Below are 22,560 nucleotides of genomic sequence, written 5' to 3'. Positions count from 1 at the left end.
TCGGAAGAAAAATAATATGTAATTATTCAGAAACTCTTTTGCTTTGCTACATGTTTTTCAGTCGTATATTTTTTGCGCTTAGCCTAGTTAAAGCTAAAAGAAATTTCAGGGGTGAAACTAAAAAGATAATTTACCTTCCACTTGAAAAATATAATGGCAAGAATGCATTTTTGACCCACTGCCAAATAATAGAAAGTGAAATCCAAAAAAGGATTTGCGTCATTTTGAAGGGTGATTGACTAAAAATGTTAGATTCTATAAGAATCCGTAATAGGTTTTCTTTGGTTCCCGGTCTGAGCGAGGATGTAGGTTTTCGTAGTTTGGGCTGGCTCATTTTTTGCCATCAAACAAAGTTCATAAATTGTAGAATTAATTATGTTAACGTGCTCAAGGTATGACGAAGAGTTTCCGACTAGGAGTGTTTGTGCTTCGTGGGAAGATAAATTATTCAATTGGTTCCGCAACGTTGTCATGTAGAGTAAATAAAACACAGTAATTAATTTTTTTGCTGCGCAAAAATTGCTTGTCTTCCCGATCTTTTTGCTCAATTAATGTGAAAAAAGACTGATCAAAATTGTGATAAATATGAAAAGAGTGATAATCCGGTGAAAATTCTCAGTGCAGTAAGACGGAACTTGAAGCTGTTATTTAGAATTTGCTCCCCTGAACGGTAAACTTTTGTATTATTTTAAAATTTAATAGATCAAAGTCGTTGCCGATTAAAATTAATTTTAATTAATAATTTTTGTGTATGCTCCTCAAACAATTTTGGAGGATTCTATTCCTAATTCAACCTGTTAGGTCCACTCTCTTCGAAGGAAGTATACTCAGCTTCTCACGGAAAAAATGGATTGCTGATTTAACAATTAAATTGTTAAAAAATACGTCCGACATGTTCCTAATGTACAATTTACAATAGTTAACAGCTAAGTTAACCACGGGGGTGGTCAAATTAGCATTTTTTTTATTGTAAAATGTACTTGTAACATGTCGGGCACTCCATATAACTACGAAATTGTTAAATCAGTATTATTATTTTTTTCCCAAGCTCTTGAATAAATATTTTATCAGAGAAAGTCTTGCAACCCTCATATGTTCAAACGCTATTATTCCTTAGTATGGCGCCTCTAAAACCCGAAAAATATGGCCTCAGAACACTAAACGTGAATGGTGTTTTGTTAGCTCGTGAGGTTTCTAAGGCATGCGGAGCACTTTTTCAATGTATCTTGAGTTGAAGAGCACAAATGCGATAAATAAATATGTGGCAACTGATCAGTAATGATGGATAGACCATCATGAAGTCTGTTTTTGCTGATCTGAAAAGTTAGACCGCGCGATTGATAATGAAATTCTCTTTAAATTGATGTTTGCGGTTATTCGTTTATTCTCATTGGCCAACCCGTCGCAGTTCTTCTTAAGAGCACACCTGCATAGGTATGCACTTTTAATAATCTCGCCACACCATAAGTTCTCTTGAAATATACTAGAGAAAAATCGAGATTACCCCTAGTCCCCTGATAAATACCTGCTTTTATTCAAAACGTAAGTCGAAATTATTTTAAAAGGCTGCATTTCTATCTTTTTCAAGATTTATCATACGTTCTGGATGATTTATTTTATTTGTTAATTTTGTTCATAGGGAGCGCGGCGGTCGACAGAATGCCGGCCGGGGTTGAGAACAGCACTAGTAATCAGCATTTAGTAGAGGTCTCAACAAAAGCCACTTGGTAAGTTTATTTGAAACATACATGTATTGCACTCTTAAAAATCAACTAAATCGATCGGATGAGTAAATTAATTCTTACCCGCTCGACTTGATGGTTTTTTCACTACAATGTTGGTTGGATGGTGGGCAAGAAATGCAAAAGCACTTTAATTAAAGACCCTTTAGCAATGAATACCCTGGTAAAAATTGGCGATAAGCTCTGCGTTTCAAAATACCATAGGAATTCTTATGGCCGGCTAAAGAAGGCTACAGAACATCATATAGCTGGCTGTAGAATGCGGAGAAAATCATACGGCCGGGCTATACGAAGCGATAAAAAATTATGCAGCCGGGCTATAGTTCCTATCGCCGGGCTTTACACTTTATCGCCTGGCTGTTGCTTTTTCGCCATCGATTATAAAAGGCTATAAGAAATTGTGTAGAAATTCGTATGCTTTGGAAATCATTAAGTTTTATACGGAACCACCTAAATATTTTCAAAACACACAATATATTTTCCTTTAAAAAATATTTTTTTTTTCTTCATCAATTAAAATGAGAATAATCCATACAGGATGTGCAGACATTTCAAAATCATGAGTTGAATAACGCTGACTCCACCAGATTAAATATTAGATCCTACACAAAGCGGAGCGGCGACGCACTGGCGCCTACAAACCTAACAGGGATACTTCACGCATTGCGCAACGCGTGAAGTATCCCCGTTAGGTTTGTAGGCGCCAATGCGTGTTTCGCGCTGGCTGCCCGCCTGCCACGGGCTTGAAGCGACTATTTCACACTATTGCACAGTATCATACGAAACTGAAGGCGCTTTAATATATTAGTAATGGCAGGTATCCATCAAAAGTACGGAGCTTTCCTCGCAAAATAAATTAAGATACTACGGCCCAAAAAGAGAGCAGTAGTCCAAAAACTCACTAAGTCCGAGCATCCGTAATTAGTAACTTTTAGCATACACTTTATCGCCTGGCTGTTGCTAAATCACCATCGGCTATAAAAGGCTATAAGAAATTGTGTAGCCGGCTAAAGAAGCTATTGGAAATCTTACAGCCGGCTGTAGGTCTATGGTATTTTGGAACATAGATGCTACTGCCAATTTTTACCAGGGTAGTAACGGCCCACCGTATACAACTTTTGCTACCTTTATCTTGTCGCTCCTCTGATGTGAAGGTATCTAAAGTTCCATGTGAGCCCTATTTGGATTATATTTTGCAATAAGAAACCACTATCTCTGGCTCTCCCATTAAAAGCACATATCTGCACAGGGAAACCAATGGTATGTATGTTGCTTCTAAAATGGGCCAGAAGTAGTGGTTCCTTAGCGCAAAATGTAATCCATTTTATATGCAAATCCCTGCTTGCTGAGACTCATGCGGAAATCGAGATAATCGAGATAAGTCTTTACGTTAGCAGATCAACGTTTTGTCAAGCTAATGATATGGGAAACGAAAAAGTACACGTCTTCATAGACACACTTTAAATCTATAGCTACTCCGAAAGTCAATTTTGTTCACCAAGTTACCATTTCTTGACGATAGAGCTGCCCATTACCATCTGCGCGATGGGACGCACCGCTCATGAATATTCGAGGAATTAACCCACATTGAATCAATTTGAAATTAAAAATTTCCAACGAAATATGTTGTGACATCCGATCGCGATCGCAGCCTGGGAAATTAGAGCGCACCCAAGTTGTCGGCAAACTGGTTGCGAGTCAGAGCTAAAATTCTAGTGAAAAGAGATCGTCACCTTCCGGCCAAAGTATCGCAAGCGCCATGTGACGTCTCAAAATTTCCGCCGCCATTTTAATTTTTACAAAGAAACTGCTCAACAAAGCTGTCCGAAAATTACATTAAATTCTCTTTGTGCTGCCGATAAAATTCAGTGATATTTTCAAACAGATTCAACCAACAATTTTTCTGTAGAAAAATGAAATGGCGGCGAAAGTTTTGATACGTCGCGCATGGCGCTTGTGATATTTTGGCCGGAGGATGACGAGGTGTGTTTTCTCATATAATTTTCTCCACGGAAAAGAACTTTTGAAGTATATCTAAAAGTGTGGCACTTCGGAAATTGCACGGTGACCACCCCACTTTCCATTCTCATTTGTAGATCTAAGTAGACATTTATATGAGTTAGCAAGTCTATTGAAAGAAATCTTTTCTCAGAGAGGAAATCCTAACCCACCGATTTCGTGTATCTATACGGTCTTTTTTGCAATAAGAGCCTGCGGCTGCGGCTCTAACCAATTGCATATGTTTTGTTTCTAAAATGAGCCAGAAATACTGGTTCCTTACTGCAAAACGAGGTCCAATTGTCCATGAATTGGACGAATTTCTGCCAAACGGAACTATGTGCATTAAGACATGAACCCTGAGATCCATAAGAATGTACGCATAACAGGGCGTAATACACATAGTTCCGTTTGACAGAAACACGTCCAATTGGAGTAAAATTTGCAACAAGGAGCCACTATCTCTGGCTCCTCTGTAAAAACACCCTTCTGGACAGGGAAACCAAGGGCATATATGGACTGCACTTTGCAATTTGGAACTATAAATCCTGGCCCAGTTTAAAAACAACGTATGTGCCAGTAGTTTCCCTATGCACGTACGTGTTTTTTCAGATGAGCCAGATTTACAGTTCCGAATCGCAAAATGCAATCCATATGTTGTTTCTAAAATGAGCCAGAAATAGTGGTTCCTTAATGCAAAATGAGCATTACCTCTCTGTTGGATGAAGCATACTGTAGTACTGTGGTAGCCTTGTCCGTTCCAGGATAATCTTCATTCTCGAGTGCTCCATTTCCCTTCATTCTCATTTTTCCGCTCCCTCTAACCTTAGATTTTTAAATAGCGTGAGATTGCGCTCCTTCAGTAGCGCGAGGGGGGATTGGGGGGGATGGGGGGATGGGGGGGGCGGCGGAGAGGAGGAGGCAGGGCGCAGTCTAGGCGGAATCGTATTCGTTCAAAATTCGACACAGCTGAATGAAATTTGGTCTTGACCTTGGGCACGCTTTCTTGGGACGCCGCGAGATGACTTCGCAAAAGGGAATGCAAATGAATGGATAGCCGGGTTGCCAAAGTCTCCGGTTGAATCTATCAATCCAACGTAAAATGTCTGTTTAAATGTAATATCCCTCCTCTACTTGGAAACTACGTCCGTGGACGTCGTCAGTTTAGCGTTAAAATCGATCGTTTTTCAGTTGGTGCTTATGGCGCCTTTCAGAATATTGACCGAAAAGTGGCGACACAACGGTACCTGACGACAAAGAACTCGTCCGTTGCACTGAGAGTGAAATATGATTGGGGACGAAACGTGAGTTCACATACAATTCTTTAACTTGTTTGAGAGAAGACGTTGAACCTGGTGGGAAAGAAAACATCGCCCTTGGACAATTTCAAGCTGAACTCATTTTATTAATGTAACAATTTCAATTGGTAGCTTCTACTTCTCGATGTTTCGAAAGAAAACCTTTTTTAAAGTTAAGTTTCGTAAAGCTATCTCTGTGTGGACAAGGCCACCCATGTTTGGCGCAAAGCGTGAAGTATTCAGACAGTCTTGTAGGCGCTATGCGTTTCACGCTGACCGCACTGTGTTTGATGCAATGCGAGAAGTATTCGTGCAGTCTTGTAGGCGCTAATATGTGTTACATGCCGATCACCACGCCGAGGGCTTCTCTTTTTCATCTCAAGTCCTCGTTATCATTTCTCTCTACGAGTCTCTCGACTAATTGTAGGTGCTGTCTCTTGTATCACTAAGAGACGACAAAATTAGAAATTACCATACTCTCAGTAAATGAGAGATTTTGTCGCCTTTTCTTGTTTGTATTTTTTTTTTGTCTAAATCCGATTTTTTTTTCGTACCTACACTTAAAAAAATTGCAAAATTTTGCCGCCCCTTAGATTTGCCGCCATGGGCCGCGGCCCATGTGGCCACCTCCTTAATCCGGCCCTGACTATGTACATAGGGTGTGCGTGTAACTTAGTTCCTCTTAGCATAAATGCGTCAATTTATGCTAAAAGGAATTATATTACCTGCAAGTCCTATAGTTATAATTCCTTTTAGCACAAATGCGTCCATAAGTGAATTGATAGACTAACCACTGGCAACCCACGGAGGACCCTATTTTTATTCCTATGTAGCTCTTAAGTCCAGAGTTTTTCCCTGAGACTTCAACAACCAACAGTCTTAACCAATAGGGTGATTTCGTTTCCTCCTTTTTCTTTTTATTCATAGCAATGTTTGTCGATTTCAATTTTCAGCCTGCCGCACGTTGGATCGAGTCCAGGGGGGGGGGGGGGGGGGGGTCGGACAAAATTTGGAAACTTTAAAAGCTTATAACTCCGTTAATACAAAATTTTGTGGTTTTAACAGTGGTTTACTCATTAAGCTGTCTTCCAATAACGCCCCTTGAAATTTGAAATGCGACAAAATAAACATCAAAATTTGCAGTTATAGTCAAAAATTTCAAGTCCGGCCTCTCCGCTTGACTCGATCCACTGCGTGCCGGGTGGATTTCGGGCTTACATGACACCGGACAGTTCCAATTACTTGAGTGTACTTCCCTTTCGCGTGTGGCGCCATTCAAATTTGTGTCAGTTTTAGCGGCTTTAGTCAATTTCTTTCTCGGCGCGGTTTTATCACTCTTTAAGTGGACGTAAAATTGCTCATTCAGGTCAGAAAGTAATTAATGCGATCGCGCGCTCCGGCGTCTGTTTGAGAATTAGCAGCGGCGACATTAAACGCTACCGAATCGTCCCTCTTGTGCGCGCACATGATCAAAAGTGTTTAAATTAATTCATTTTTCTATTATATCATCAAAAGACATCTGGAAAATAGATCAAAAACGTTCTGAATTAGTTTTGACTTAATCTTAATTGAGTTGGCCCGTTGCCGGAAACATTTTGGCATTCTGTCTTCTGAAACAAGGTGAAGTGGTTATTGTGAATGTGTTTTCTAAGGGACGTCTATATTACAAGCTTCCCTCCAATTTATCAATTTTATGATGTTGATCTCAAATAAAATTTGAAATTTTGACGTTGATTGCATCATATTAAAATCCTCTACAAACCGCGAAAGGACGCTGCCTCATCATCAGAATACCACTCTGATGGTGTGATTATTTTCATCGGGATTTTTATTTTTAAATTCGAATAAGGGTTTATTTATTGAAGACGCCAATGACACAGTGCGAGGTTTTGAGGAAAATAAAAAAAAATGTCATTCCTCTTAATTTGTTTGGAATCATTATAATCGGTATTGTTTTATCTGACGTATGCAATTTTTGATTTATGGCTTATAAAGCAGGCGGTTCTGTTGGAGTTTTTTAAAAAACAATTTCGTGGAATTTAAAAAAAGTGATTATTATCAGAGTTTTTATTGTATTTTACTAAATTAGTAAATGATGTATCTGCATATCTTTGTTTTTTAAAGTGCTGTTTTATTCTTTCCTCGTTTGAATCATTTCAACACGAATGTTTGTTCAGAAGTTGAAAACCATTTAAAATACTATTCTATAGGGCAAATCTGCGCAGAGATTTCATTTTTACATGATGGATGAATAACTTTGTCTAAAAGTAGCAAAAAAATCCGAATTTCAATCTGGGTAAGAATATTTTACTATTTGCCTAGGCATTCGATAAAACGCTTAATTTGACTGTTTGCCGACGACATGTGCAAAACTGAAGGCGGAACTTTCAACTCGACTCTGAAATATCCCTCACTGCAGACACGCAACTCGATATGGACGTAGCTCACAAATTATCTTTGATCTTCCTTCAAGGCACACAGTCCCCCAATTTTCTGGTTGAAAAATGGGTCATTTTAATTTCGAGCGAACAAGAGAGCACTTTTCCGCATGCACAGGAAGGTCAGTTTTCTTGAGCTTTTCTTCATGCGACCCTTGACTTTCACGGTTCGATTTTCTCGTTGTAAAACCCTTGACTTTCACCGCTCCAACGTGGCATGCGACCACAAAAGTCGCGCCGAATTATTTATTGCTGTCAACTCCTCGAGACCTGCCAATCACCGATTAGCTTCAAGACGCCTCGTGGTCAGCTTGGAGGCATTACCGAGCATATCTTTTCACTACTTTTCTCTCGGTTAGTTCATGGAGAGAAAAAAAGCATTACAGCAAAATCCGAAATTTAAAGAATGAAAAATGGATCACAACGTCCGTTCCCTTTTCTTGTAATGGAGAATTTGCATGCAAATGTTTTATTGCTTCATCGCTATAAGAGCTGATTTCACAGTATTTTTTTATGATTTTTTACTGATAAGGAAAATAGTATAAAAATAGATTTAAAAGTGAGAAAATACACCGCCTTGTGACGTCATCTGGAGGCATTTAAACACATGTATTTTAGCGGATTAGATCATGTTTTCATATCCTCTCCAATAATTGTATAATTCCTGAACCAAGGATATCCTCGTGTTCAATTTACTCATTAATTTCCACTTGAACACGGAATTCATCAAATTTCAGACGTTTGCAAATTCTCTATTGGCTCAACTCAAAAAATACCTATAATTTCAAACACTTTATGTTAAATGGACTGCGTTTAGCAGAAAGGAGCCAAGCCACATCAAATATTGTCAAACTTAACTAGACACTTTAATTTTTAATACAAAAACGTTTGTACTACAGATTTTCGTGCAAATTTTAGTGCATTTTTTCCGTAGTTCGACCAAATTTTTTAACATTTTCAAAGAAATCCGCAAAAATGTTCTCTCGTAAAATTATAAAATTGCCCAGTTAAATTTAGCAATAGCTGATGTGGCTTTGATTTCTTTCTCTTTAACACTGGCCAAATGACTTTTTTCCATCAGCTGCACCATTTTTAAGTAAATCGGTGATAAAAAGCGTATCTACCTACCTCTGTAGATGTCCTAAATGCTCCTTTTTTTCTCGAGAATGCATTCTTTGAACAGCGAATTTAAAACCCTCACAACTTCGCTTCGGTTCCATAATTTTGGACGTTTCTTGAGTCAAAATGTCGGCAGAACTACTCTCTAAGCTCCGGTATTAGGTACTTAAATTCGAACTTTTGTGGACTTTGGTTTTTTGGACAATATTGTATTTTTAACTGAGGGACGAATTCAACTTCGAATAAGCCCGTTCCAGATTGAACCTTTGTGCTCCACATATTCATTCTAGACGTATTCATACTAAGAAGGTTACGTCATCAAAGAAAATGGAGAGCAAGCATTTTACCGTGGTGCTAAGAAAAAAAGCCGTATAAGTTTTCGGGTGTTGCCAACATTCCTCCGATCTAACATTTATTTTCAAGAGAAGTTGTGCATTTTTCCTTTTGAAGTTTCAAATGCTTAAGATTGAACTTTCGGTAATACCATCAGGAAAATCGATAGAAAAATACTCTCAATCCCCAGAGAATTCTTATTCAGTCACCTGAATTGAAAACATTTGATGTTCAATATGAATTCTTTCGTCTTCTCATCTTTATCTATGTCCTCAATTGAGGAATTTTTCGCTAAAAAGGCATATGGGACTGCAGTGCAGCCTCCTGTATTTCCTGCTACTAAGCTCAGAGAGATCCTTAAAACCAGCCCGAGAGAGATTACTGGTTAAAGCTGTTTGAAATTCTCACAGAATTTTATCGGCAGAACTAAATTAAGTGAAATTTTCGGACAGCTTCGTTGAACAATCTCTCTGTAAAATAATAAAAAGGCGGCGAAAACGTTTAAACGTCACGTCGTCACCTTCCGGCCAAAGTATCACAAGCGCCATGGGACGTTTCAAAATATCCGCCGCCATTTTATTTTTTTACAGAGAAATTGTTGGTTGAATCTGTGAATTTTATCGGCACCACGAAGGAAATTCAGCGAAATTTTCCGACAGCTTCGTCGTGAAATTTCTTTGGAAAATAATAAAAAGGAGGCTGAAATTTTGAAACGTCACATGACGCTTGTGATGCTTTGTCCAGGAGGTGACGATTTGTTTACGTAGAACGGCAACAAGGGAAGAGGGTGATATACGGGTCAGATGAGGAGTATGCTTAACAATAGGCGTATGAATAATCCAATTGCCGAGGCGCGCGTTTTTCTTTTTGGGCAGTGGATTTACGTGTGTCGTCATGACGACCGGGCAGGACGTCGTTGGACGTCGCGACGCCGTTGCCGTGCGATGTCGCCGCCCGCCCGCCCGCCCGCGCCGAAATCAGAGCCCGCGACAGTGAACCGCGAGCCGCCGCCCGGGTCGCCGCCGCGTCTTTTCCGTTTCCGGCGCCAGAAACCGGTTTTTCCGGCCCCACGACCCCGATCGTGACGTCATAGTTTTCTCGAGGGCACGGCAAAGCGTGCCCATGATGTAATAGATTCCGAGTGCTCAGTGAAAATGACCCAAGTTGAGGTGAATCTGTACCGGCACTAAACGATTCGCTCAAAGTCGGAAAATGCGTGTCTCCGAATGCGGCGTTGTAAATTTCCGCTCGAGTTTTATTTTTTTTAAAGATGACTGGCCGCGAGTTTTTTCTAAAATTTGCTGAGAATTTTCTTCACTCGTCCAAACATAATCACAGAAAATTCCAGGGAGATATTTTGGTTGGTCTTCTCTAAGAAAAATAGAACGTAGTCCGAGAACCTGAAAAATTGCAAGACAGAAACAGTAGTAAGCGCGTATGCTGAGGCTACTCCGTCCAGGCCTCTGAATTTTCCTCAAAGTCAATACCATTTTTAGCAAAAATCAATAAAAAATGTTGCAGTTCAATTTCAATTGCAGCTTTTTCATTCAAAAAGGAACCTCATTTTACAAAAAATATAGTATTAAAAAAGACCAGTCGAAACAAAAAGTTCAAGAATTTATTTTTACAGAATTTACGTAAATTTCCTAATATTTTGGTAAAAAACAGGTTTCATTTCAACTCTCTCTTTTTCTCAGAACTCAATATCAATTTCAGGGAAAATCGATCAAGTTTTGGAGTAAAAATAGTTGTCTTGTTTCTTTCCAGAAATCTTCAAAAGATTTTGGTACAAAAAGAGTTCCTGGATACTTTCAGGGTTAACTCCCCAGCCCATATTTGTTTTATTTACAGGAACCCCTGAATTGAGAAGTTAACTCGAGGAGTTTTTTTTTAACGTCTTTCTCTTACTTCTCTAATTCAGGAGATTAACGCGGCGATTAACGATCAAAGTCTGTGGTGTAGGTATCAAAGATTGTACCAAATTCAACTTCTGTGAAATATATAGTCTTATGAATTGAATCATAGAATTGAATTATATATTCTGAAATATTATAGAATTGAAATAGCCAGCCTCGAGACACACTTATTTCCATTGCCAGGCCTGCACAATGAAAACATGCATGTCATTGCGAGGAATCGAACCCGGGACTTGTAGTACAAGTGGCAAGGCGTCTTTACCACTGCACTGATAAGCCTGGCGATTGAAAGAGAACATTTTGGGAGCATACAGGGTGTACGGAAGTTAACGTACTTAACTTTCAGGATCAATTTGAACTGTTCGAGGAACGACAGTAAATATACGGATCGGTCCATAACCAAGACAATCAGCAGGTGTAGCTTCTCCGACGCACAGTGAATTGAGTCAATAGGAGATGTCGGACAAAATTTGGAAACATCGAAAGCTTACAACTCCGTTTAGACAGAACTTTGAGGTTCTAAAAGTGGTTTCATTGGTTTTCTCGTAAAATTTTCTTTCGGAGGCACCCCTTAAATTTCAAAATTTGACGAATTATACAGCAAAATGTACAGTTTTAGTCAAAAATTTCTTGTCCGACCTCTCTGATTGACTCGATCTACTATGCGATGTCCAAATTTTTCCTTCCAAGGTGCTCTCCCTGTCGCCAAATACTGGAGGAGGGTCCCTTTTTGTCTCTGGTAGAACCGATCGCAAAACTCGTCGTATTCCGAACCAATGAGCGTAATTCAATTTCAGAGTTGCGAAATTGACTAAAACAGTTTAAAATTTTTGAAAAAAGGACCTGTGCAATTTCTGTCCGAGCTTTTCAGATTTTGCACGTGATCAGAAGAAAATTCGACGGAATTATCTTTCAGAAATAACGGAGATCCTCCTGGCAAAAATGCAATTTGATAGGGGACATTTGACAAAGTTTCGTCGTTGTCTTCGAAGAGAATCGTTACTACACTTCAATGTTACCAAAATTCCCCCCGCGAATTGCGTTTTTACGAGGAGAGGCTTGGGCATTTCTGAATGAAAATTTTCCTGAGTTTTACTCTGATCCCAAATGCAAAAATCAGAAATATTTTGGGGATAAATTTCACAAGCATATTTTCGTAAAGAAATTGACAGTATGTTGGATTTTTTGCCAACGGGCGTTAAAAGCTCAGCATAATGCTGAAGTAACTAGTGTTGCACCAAACAGCATATCTGTTAGAGGGAAAATTGTGCTCATACGAGCTTTTTCCCCTCTGTATTGAGGTATTCAGCTTTATGCTGCATTTTCCACGCACATTGGCAAAAAACTCCAACATACTGTCTTACGACCTGTGCGTCCACCGCAATTAGTTTTTGTAAAAAATTGAATTGTTCAAATCAATTTTATAACCTTCTAATGGTTTTACGTTCTTGCCTCCGAAAAATGACGATTTATAGGCCGATACGCTCTTTCGTCAGGGAAACAACGAGCTCTGGTCATAACACCGAGTATGAATGAAGACACCGAGGTAGCCATTAAATTGTAGCGGCAACTCCATTACTGATACTGTTACGCGTCGGGTGGCGCATGCGCAGTGAGGTGTGCGACGTCGCGGCGCGGCGCGACGGCGCGGTGTCTAGAGGGTGAAAGTGTGACGCATCCCGGGCAATAAAGTCAAGGTCGCGCAGAAGAGAGCCGCTCGCGATAATCAATTCTTGTTTACCCGAACCTTATCTCCGTGAAAAGTGAATCTTGGCGCCTCGCGCTATCTCATCGTCGCGTCGCACATGGAAACGAGCCTTTGGGAGAGGTCGGGCACACTGGGGAAAAAAAACCACATTGGATCTAGAGTCCAGACTCTTGAAAACATTGACAAGAAAAAGGTTTTTTAATTCAATCAGATTTAAGCTTAAATCAAAAGGGAATCTGCTCCAATTAAGAGGCTTGATTCTTGATTTAAGCTCAAATCTGATTGAATCAAGAGTATTTTTTCTTGTCGATGTTTTTAAGAGTCCGGACTCTAGATCCCATGTGTTTTTTTTTCCAGTGCATGAAATTTTCGACTGATACTGCAAACCTTTGATGTCCATATCATCACGTATCAAGAACCATTGTGCGAAATACGTATTTTATTGCGATGTTTCAAACTGTACATTGGTAATTTCTTTTTTCGAAGGGGATCAAGCAAACTTTAAAGCTTCACCGAAAAAAACAATGTTAATTTAAGATGCTTGATGTAAACGAAGTGTGGAAGATTATAAAATGCTAAATCACCCGCTACAACTTTTACATCTTGGCAGTGCTAAAGTAACTGCTCTGGCGGGTTATTCAGCATTTTATAAGTTCTCCCATACTTCCTTTACATCCAAAATGTTGAATTGACTTCACTTTTTTTTCGGTGAATTGAAATTCATGTGGAATATTCTGCCAACAGAAGAATCAATTCAAAGGAAGGTTTCAAGGAATTACGTTGACTGGTTTTCCAAAGAAAAAGTGAAATCTGCAACGTCGCAAACGAAGATACGTGGTTTCGCGATTTTGCCATCGATATTGAAGAGGGGCACCCCATCAAGAAATTTGTGGAAGGATATCAATGAGTCCACTTTTAAACCTCTTTGTTTCATATTGATGAAAATATACCGTTTAGAGTGCTCACTTTGTATCCGACTTCTCCCATTGATTCATTCCATTGCAGGCTGATGATTGAATTTGATCAATAAAGCGATAGACAAAGAGGGAAAAGGGAAACTAAAGCTATATTCTTGGTGGAAGGAAGTGGACGCGATTAAGAAATTAAGTAATAATCTAACTAAGAACCCACGGGGGACCCTGTAGTTGGTCAATTATTTTTTCCCTTAGTCTATTACAACCACCCGTTTTAACCGATAGGAGCACTTCATCTTCCATTTACCCTCTTTGTCTGTAGCTTCGTCTGTCAATTGAACGTATTTCTGCCAAACGGAGCTATGTGCATTAGAACATGAGCCCTGAGGCCCATAAGAGTATATGCATAACAGGGCTCATATCATAATGCACATAGTTCCGTTTGACATATATACGCCCAATTGAAACATTTGGACGCATTTATGCTGAAAAAAACTATGTGCATAGGGTTTGCGTGTAACATAGTTCCTTTTAGCATAACTACGTCCATTTGATTGTTGAATGTCGAGAGTAACCAAGAACACGCGAACGGGAACACGCACGGCTGTCTTTTTAAACATGATTTAAGTGAATCCCTAAATCAGATTTAGAGGTAAAGTTTGAGAATTTATAGTATTCATACCGATCTCTAAGATCGTTTTGAACTGTAGTGAAAAATGTTACGGAAAGGGAAAAATTGTTTCAATGAAATTTTCCACTCGGAAAGTCCCATGTCCATTTCCTTGAAATTTTATCTCTAGATTTATCAGATAAAATATACCGACACGTAAGATACATCCGGTAAATTTAGTACCGAAGGGTAAATTTTTAAAAAATACTTCTTCTGGACTCTAATAAAAGGTTCACCGAAAAAAAGTGAAGGTGATCTAACATTCTGGATGTAAAAAGAGTGTGCAAAAACTTATAAAATGCTGAATTACCCTCCACAGCAGTTAGTTTTACATCTTGGCATATCTAAAGTAACTGCTGTAACAAGTAAATAAGCATGTTATAAGTTTTTGCACACTATTTTTACATCCAGAATGTTAAATCAACTACACTTCTTTCGGTGTTTCTAAAAAGTTTTGTGTAGTTCTCATCATTTTACGTCTTAACTATGTGACGCGATTGACTTCACCCAAGCCATATGGTGGTTTCTATTCTGAAATTTGCACATAACGTAATATATCCAGGGAACTGGACGACCCACGAGCAACCAAATGCAAGGTAACATAGTTTTTCTATTTATAAAACTAATTCATGTTGTTTTTTCCATTAGCAAAGTTACAAGTCGCGTTATTAACGCCGCGCTAGCCAGAGTAGCGTTCTGCCGTGCTAAGGGAAAACGCCGTACGAACCTTCGAGAGTTGCCGAATTTTCCTTGATAAAACATGTATTTTTGACAACATTCATGCATATTTTTCCTTGAAATCAGATATTTTAGATTGAATTGCGTAAACAATTGTCTGACAGTTTTAGAAAACTATATTCGCAATTTTTCCAGTAAATTCGGTTTTTATCGAGGGAACTTTGGCAACGTCAGAAGGTTCGTACGGCGTTCTTCATTAGCATGGCAGCGTGGTCGTGTCATCGTTGCAGTGTAACGCGCCTTCAATTTCAGCTAGCGGCAATATGTGCAACACCCGTGGTCGAATAGTTATCTCAAGAACGCCTTCCATAAATGACGTGAAATATGACTGGCTACGCGCAAATTTCGGCGTAAAATGAAATTAACATGCTGCCCCATATAACTTTCCTACTTCATACCGTTGTATTTTATATTCGCAAGAGGAGACGACATATGGATTGTAAGATTCATTCGGGCTTATTTTTGCTAAAAATAACCGTATGATCAGTTGAATTAAAATGAACTATGTTCATAGGATTTTCGCGTTTAATAATTCTGTTCTATGTACATACTTCATCTGCAAATAGTTCTTTTTAACTGAATAAACTATAATATCCACTTGACTGTCTCTTTAGACGGTCAAATGGACGGGACACTACTCCCATACTCTACTCTTGGCTACTCTTATTTTAAGTCTGAAGAAATTTAAAATGTAAAGTATTCCAAAATCCGGATCAGTGCATTTAAATAAAACACAATAAAGTAATCAATTTCACATTTCCAGCGAGACAAAAATTAAGTATAATTTTTGATAAGCAGAGATCTCGCAACAGTTTAACTACTCTTATTTTTCTCAGGGTTGCCGCAGGGTTTCTAAGAGAAAGAGAGCCTTAATAAGTTTTGTAAAAAACACGTGAATTCCACTAATGCAACATTATCTTTGAACAGAAGACGGAAAAAAGTAGGATACTAATCACAGCTCATAATGTCAACGAGCATAAAACAATACTTCGCCTTCTAACGAAGATGTACAACGATACGGCGTGAATAGCTACTTGTTAACCAAAATCAGCGTAAAGTTCGGCCCGTCTAAGCTAAAGTCTCCGACATGAATATTAGTCCACAGGGAAAATGGAGTAGCTTATTTTCTTTGAGGGGAATTACCATAAATGTTTCAAGACTTGAGAGGGAGATTTCTCGACATTCACATCCCTGTAATTCCTATCGGAGTGTCATTTTTTTGACAGTCTCCACCTATCCAGAAAAATATGTTGGCTTTGCAATACACCCCATCGGAGAATCGAAACATTCGTTGTATCAGATAGCAACGTTGTCTTCGGAAGCCATAAAATTGGTTACTACGTAATCCATCTCTTATTTGCAAATTCGTGTTGTGAATGTCGTTTCTCGGGTCAAATTCATGTAGGAGCGTCGATCATTTTCGGCAAAACAACCACGTTATGTCATAGGTGCGAGATTCATCGTGCGAAATCATGCCAAATTTATTCAGCGCGGCCTTGAGGGATGTGAGCTGCAGTCTTTCACAGGGTGTTTACCTGATTGAATCACTCCTTCATCCGCAGAAGGAAACAGCGGATTAGTGAGCTAGAATGAGGGAGTTTCAAATAAAGTTAATGTATATTTCATTCCCGTATAAAGAAAGTGGTGATGATTCCACAGAAAATAATTATGCGTACTATGCATTAAACGTGAGTCATAAAATATCTTGTACGAGAGGAACGCATTGATCGTTTTGTTACACAGCTACACATTTTTAATATTTTTATTACAATAACGTAAATAACTTATCTTTTGATTGTGGTGTTAATACTTTATTCAGCCTTAGTCTGTTTTTTTTTTTTTTTTTTTTTTTTTTTTTTTTTTTTTTTTAAGATTTTCACATTTTTTTAAAATTTTTCACGAATACCTTCTTGCTGGCAAATAGAGAAGAAAAAGCAAGAACAAAATATTCAAATATCATTTTATCCAGAGGAAAAAACTTTAAAAAAGTGCTATACCTTTTAGCACCCAGAACATGGATAGTACTTTTTACTAATGTATATTAAACGAATTGCTTACCGATGGATAGAATTACGGTAAAAAATATGATAAACTCCAACCAAATAAATTGGTTAACAATATTGACTCATAACAACATTGTAATCGTACATTGCAACTGCACAGCATGTTTTCCTTATTTCCTCAGGTAATAATTTAAAGGCAAGTTAATGATATCCTATCAAATTACAGATACTTACGTTACACTTTGAAAAATTGCTATTTTATTTTTATCATCAGCATTCTTTGCAGATGTTTGTGGTGATAAATATTTTATACCACTAACTCAAGCAAGGGTAATCGAAAGCAGACGTACAATCAGCGTTGAGCTCTTACGCAGTTCTGATTTGATCGAGTTGACATTTTAATGGTTTTATCGTGGAATAAGTAAGAAAGATGTTGTAACAGTTGTCTTACGATGCGACTAGCTTCGTATGTTTATTTATTTAATATCGATGTTGCATTTTCCTCGATCTAGGTTTACAGAGATTGGATTATTAAGTTAAGTTGAATTAATAAAGAATAAATTAAAATATATTTTATCTAAAAAAAAAACACCCCAACTCATATTTTGTTTGCAAATCATATGAAATGAAATTAATGCATGGGGATTTTACTGAAGTCAAAAATCAACTTTTTTAGATGTAATTCACTTTATTTCAATTGATTGTTTTATCGTTTATGAATAATATACTAAAAAACTCCTGCTTAAAGAGCTAAAAGCTTCCAAGTTTGCCAAAACCATTCAAGTGTGCGATTTGACGCAAAGAAAGTTATTCATATTTTTCAATGCTGAATGAAAACATTCATTTCTGGGTTCGCAGTTAATTTCAGTGATTCTTCTTTCGGGAATCGTATTTGAAGTGAAAATTTTGAGTATCAACACATGCACTAAGTCCTACTTTGTGTGGTGGTCCATTGATCTAAAACTCCCCAATCGCTGTAGATCTCGGCCGCGTCCGCCAAAATAGGCAACAGCGCACGATTTCATTGTCGTGTGGTGATCGGCATTCAACTTGATGCTTCGGTGGCATGTGTGCCATTCATGTGATCTTGCGTTGGTTAATTGTGGGAGAGAGAGAGGGAGGTTGGTAATGAGGAGATGCATACCTATAAATAAACGCTTCACGAATCGCAACTTTGTAGCCGATCGCCGTTCCAAAGTGCTCATTGAATTGGAGGTGCTAATTGACCAATCCTGAAAATCATGCTCATCCATCAAAAGATGAAAAGATCGGCCACGCATCGGACGCTTGAATCTGAGGAGAAAGAAAGGAGAAGAGTCACGAAAAGCAGTCTCTTCAAAGTTTAAGGCCTCCCCTTTGACGTCCGGTTTAGTTTGAACATGATAGTATCCCGATGGCTCAACATTTAAATGAGGATTAACAAATATCACTGGAAAAAAAAACACATTGGATCTAGAGTCCAGACTCTTGATAAGCTTAAATCAAAAGGAAATCCGCTCAAATTAAGAGGCTTGGTTCTTGATTCAAGCTTAAATCTGATTGAATCATGAGTATTTTTTCTTGTCGATGTTTTTAAGAGTCTGGACTCTAGATCCAATGTGTTTTTTCCAGTGATCACTCTATTATATAATTTAATAGGAGTAACGCAAAACGCAAAACGCCTCAAGTGCTGAGTGCTTTGAAGGGGTTGGACCGCAAAGTGCTCAGGGGAAGTAGCCCTCTATTTAAATGAGAACCCACGATTGAGTAAACAGTCCACATGAATTTTGCGGTATAACACTCGCATTAAAACTGCGATCACATATAGGTATCTCTTGCAAGCAAACGCATCGGAGACCAGCGTCTTCGGCAGCACTAGAATTAGCATTTTGCTAGCGCACAGTTTATTGAGCAGTATCAAACGGCCGAGTGACGCCGCTGATCCATTTGCACTGATTCCCGGCTCCCGCGCGCGTTGCATCGGAACCGTCATGTCAATCGTAACCTCTCTGACGAAAGGACGTTTCTGAATGTCCACGTGAGCCCTGGGCGCCGCACAACCCTACGCGTTTCAGCGCTCATGTGGAATTAGAGGTACGCCCTTACGTCAGAGGAGCGATGCAATGAGCTGCACTCCCTTGAAGATGCCGCTCTTGAGAATGTCAGATTGCAATCCAATAAACCAGATCCTCTCTCGATCAATGCTTCCTGAAATAAGATTAGGTTTCGAGATCAACCTTCAGGAATCAACCCACTTCAACCCTAGACTGACAGACGTGAGTCTGCGTCTGATAGTTTGAAAAAAGATGAAAAATGAAACGATTTTATTTTCCCTCATCTTCTTTCTCCTTTTCCTCTTCTTCTTTCTCTTTTTCTTTTTTCTCCGCCTTTCCGTTTTTCTCCTCCTTTTCTTATTCTTCCTCATTTTCTTCTTCTTTCTTCGTTCTCCTTTCTTCTTCTTTCTCCTTCCTTCTTCTTTCTCTTTCCTTCTTCTTTTTCCTTTCTTCCATTTTCTCCTCTTCTTCTTTTTTCTCTTCTTTTCATTCCTCCTCTTCTTAACACTCTTTTTCTTCTTTTACCCTATCGCCTTTTTTCTTTTTCTTCTTTCTCTTACTATTTTTATTCTTGTCTTTTCTCCGCTTCCCATTCTTTTCTTTCTTTCTCTTCCTGTCATTCCTGTGATTATTCCTCCTCTTCGTCCTCTATTTCCTTCTTCTTATTTTTCCGTATCTTCTCTGTAAAACACTGTATTTGTGAACTCGTTTATGATAATTTTTCCAAAGGTGTAAATGGCCTCCGATTTAAGGCACCTCTTATAAATAAACTCATTTCAATACTTCTACTACTTTTTCTCCATTTTCACCATCTTCACCTTCCTTTCTTGCCCCCATGTCCTTCATCTTCCACCTCTTTTTCTTCAATCAAGGACTGGGACGGCCAGACAATGCTGGTGGAATGCTTTCTAATATTAGCGGCTGGATGCAACTATTCGTACTTGATGGATGCCTGTATTGCATATGCAAAAATCTGAAGGCGCGATACACGCTTAATATTCTCTCTTACGTCTAACTATTCATGTTCGATGGATGTTCGTGTTGCCTGCGGAAAAAACTGAAGTGGATTTTCTTGCCCTCTTAGTTCCAATGTGCTCGTTCGTATTTGAGAATGGGACAACAAACAAAAGCGTGTTTCTAGAACGACATAAAATGGCAAAAAAGGGATTGAATGCGCAGTAAATAGCAAATAATCTAGACTTCTGAAACATTGCAATGGCGATGCACATTATTCAACACGAGTCATCAATACCCGGTTGCATATTGCTCACGAGAAAATCGGCTCTGCTTTTTAAAATGTACCGCAAGTTTTAAAGATAAGTTATTTTCCAACAAAAATGTCAGAAATCGAGGTATGTGTGTTTCTGGTTTGAACTTCTGAATGGATTCATGAAATGTATTCGCGTATTCGCTGTTTGTAAGAAAAAACTAACGAAATTCTAATTCGGTTTGTTTTAGGTTGAAGAAAAATTCAACCGTTTTGGACAGGCGGCTTGTTTGCATCCTTGGGACAGTCTGTTTTCTATTATGCCTAGGACTAGTTTTAATATGTTACCAATGTAAGTACCAAATTATTATTTCCTTACCAAATCCTTCTTGTTCATTTTTGTGTCATGGATTATCGCAGTTAGAGTTATCCAATGAGAGCCACGAGTTTTTTGCGATGTATTTGAAAACATCGACCCAACAAAACACTGGACTGGCTGAAAAAGAAGAAGAAGAAAGATTGCAAAAATATCAAATAGTTACTTGTGCGTAACTAAATGAGAAAATTATATTTCACATGTTTTATCCGATGTGCTTTTGGAGTGAATGGAACAAGTGGTGCATTTTTCGTGCTGTAACTTTTTTCACTTTTAAAACTACTCAAATTGGCGTAATCGTCGTTTTTCAGACAAAGGAACATAATTGCGAAGTTGCAAAACCGACCCAAAAAATTCGATTTATTTACAAGAAAATGAGTATGCAATCTCTGCCCAATTTTGTTGATTTTGGCGAAGAAATCAAAGGAATGATTAGGCATTAAATTGATGAAATTTTTAGTCGCGAATCGCTAGATTTTTCTCCGTGAGCCGCAATTTGCGAGCAGACATTTGCTGAGTTGAAATGTAGTCAGGTTTTATTCGTATGGGAAATGACGATATGTCATGTAAAAATCTCCAGATTTGAGCACGTAGGCATCGTCGCTACCGTAAATGAATGTTGTTTCGCGAAATGATTTCGTACAGTTTCTATGTCTTCACGTCCGACACATTAATTCGCCGCTCGTGCGAAGCAAGAAAACTGCGCAAACTTGACAAAGCGAAGTGTGACCCCAAGAGCATTTTTCGTATCATAGAATGTTCTCCCGCTAGAGAGATTTGTTTACTGCCGTGCTAAGGAAGACCGCCGTATGAACCTTCAGGCTTTGCCAATTTGCTCGGATTAAACACGAACTTATGGGGAAAGTCAGTAACATTTTTCTTCTAATTTTTTAGACCGTTTTGTCCGCAATTTCATCTATAAAACATCCGAAAATTTTAATGAAAAATATGCATAACTTTCCTCAAAAATACGTGTTTCATCCAGGGAAAATTGGCAACTCTCGATACGGCGTTCTGCCTTAGCACGACCATTTAGTGCTGTATTGTGCGAATGGTGGCTTCTTCGGCCGAAGTTTAGGTTGTAAATAGGTTATAGGTTTGTATTATAGGTTGTATTAGGTTTATATTATATTTAAACATTTTCCATTCAACAAAATTGTATGTTAAAATAACACAAGGTCAGTTTTGAACTTACACTCTCTCTTTGGTGACTTTAAGTTCTGGCAACATAGGCAGTAACTAATACAAACCATTCACCACCAATCAATGAGTGACAATAAAAGAAACAATCTTGCAAAAGGGCCGCCACTGTCACACTAAATCAAAACGGCACCGCCGTCATATTGAGCAATAAACATGTTTTACTTGTACCAGTGTTCGAAACTCACAGGCGTCAACGCGCCAAATGCACCTAAAAAATCGGCCACGGCGCCTAAAAATGAAGGCTTTGCGCCATCGTGGCCCCTGATAATTGCCCCCAAGAAATCTGGATTTTCACAGGAATTCACATAAAGAAAGAAAAACAAATTTATTTGAATTGGAAAAACTCAGAATTTTCAGCACTACAAGTGAAAGCTTGCTTTTTCTATTCTTCACGATTTCATTCTTAGTGCTTTTGTCTTCCCCAAGTTACAGTTACTTACTAGTTCTGTTACGAAAAAATCTTGCGTCTAACTTTTCACTGAATGCGCCGTAATACATAGGCAAAATGTCAATTTGGCCCCTAAAAAATCTTAGATGGTGCCTAAAAATCGGGCTTGATGCGCAACATGGCTCCTAAAACTCAAAGGTGAGTTTCAAACACTGGTTACTACTGTACCGTCTCTTTAAAATAACTAATACAAAGATCGTCCACGGTTCAAGGACCTTAATTTGCAAAAATTATTGAAACTAAAATGTCGAGCATTGTTCTTGAACGTTCAGGAACGTTTTGAGACAAAACAGTCTTACGATTTCAAACCAAACCGGGACCCAATCTGCCTTAAAATATGCCCTTTTTCATTTAAAAAAATGTATATCCTCTTAGAGATACTTGCAAAAACATCTGAATATTTTCCTATGAAAATA

At 38.5% G+C, this 22,560-nt stretch overlaps 1 protein-coding gene across 1 annotated transcript in view; it reads left to right on the top strand.

Moving 5' to 3' along the window:
• Positions 1 to 22,560, top strand: part of Nep5 (M13 family metallopeptidase neprilysin 5) — an 81,501-nt gene that overhangs the window by 19,932 nt on the left and 39,009 nt on the right. Inside the window, exons 2-3 of the mRNA XM_072297551.1 lie at positions 1,640 to 1,727; positions 20,369 to 20,469. Of these exons, the coding sequence (XP_072153652.1) occupies positions 1,640 to 1,727; positions 20,369 to 20,469 (189 nt within the window). The remainder of the gene's footprint in view (positions 1 to 1,639; positions 1,728 to 20,368; positions 20,470 to 22,560) is intronic.

Source organism: Bemisia tabaci, chromosome 3 (assembly GCF_918797505.1).
Source record: "Bemisia tabaci chromosome 3, PGI_BMITA_v3".
NCBI classification, from domain to species: Eukaryota; Metazoa; Arthropoda; class Insecta; order Hemiptera; family Aleyrodidae; genus Bemisia; species Bemisia tabaci.
The sequence above is the reverse complement of the archived record's forward strand: the minus strand, read 5'-3'. Positions and strand labels throughout refer to the sequence as shown.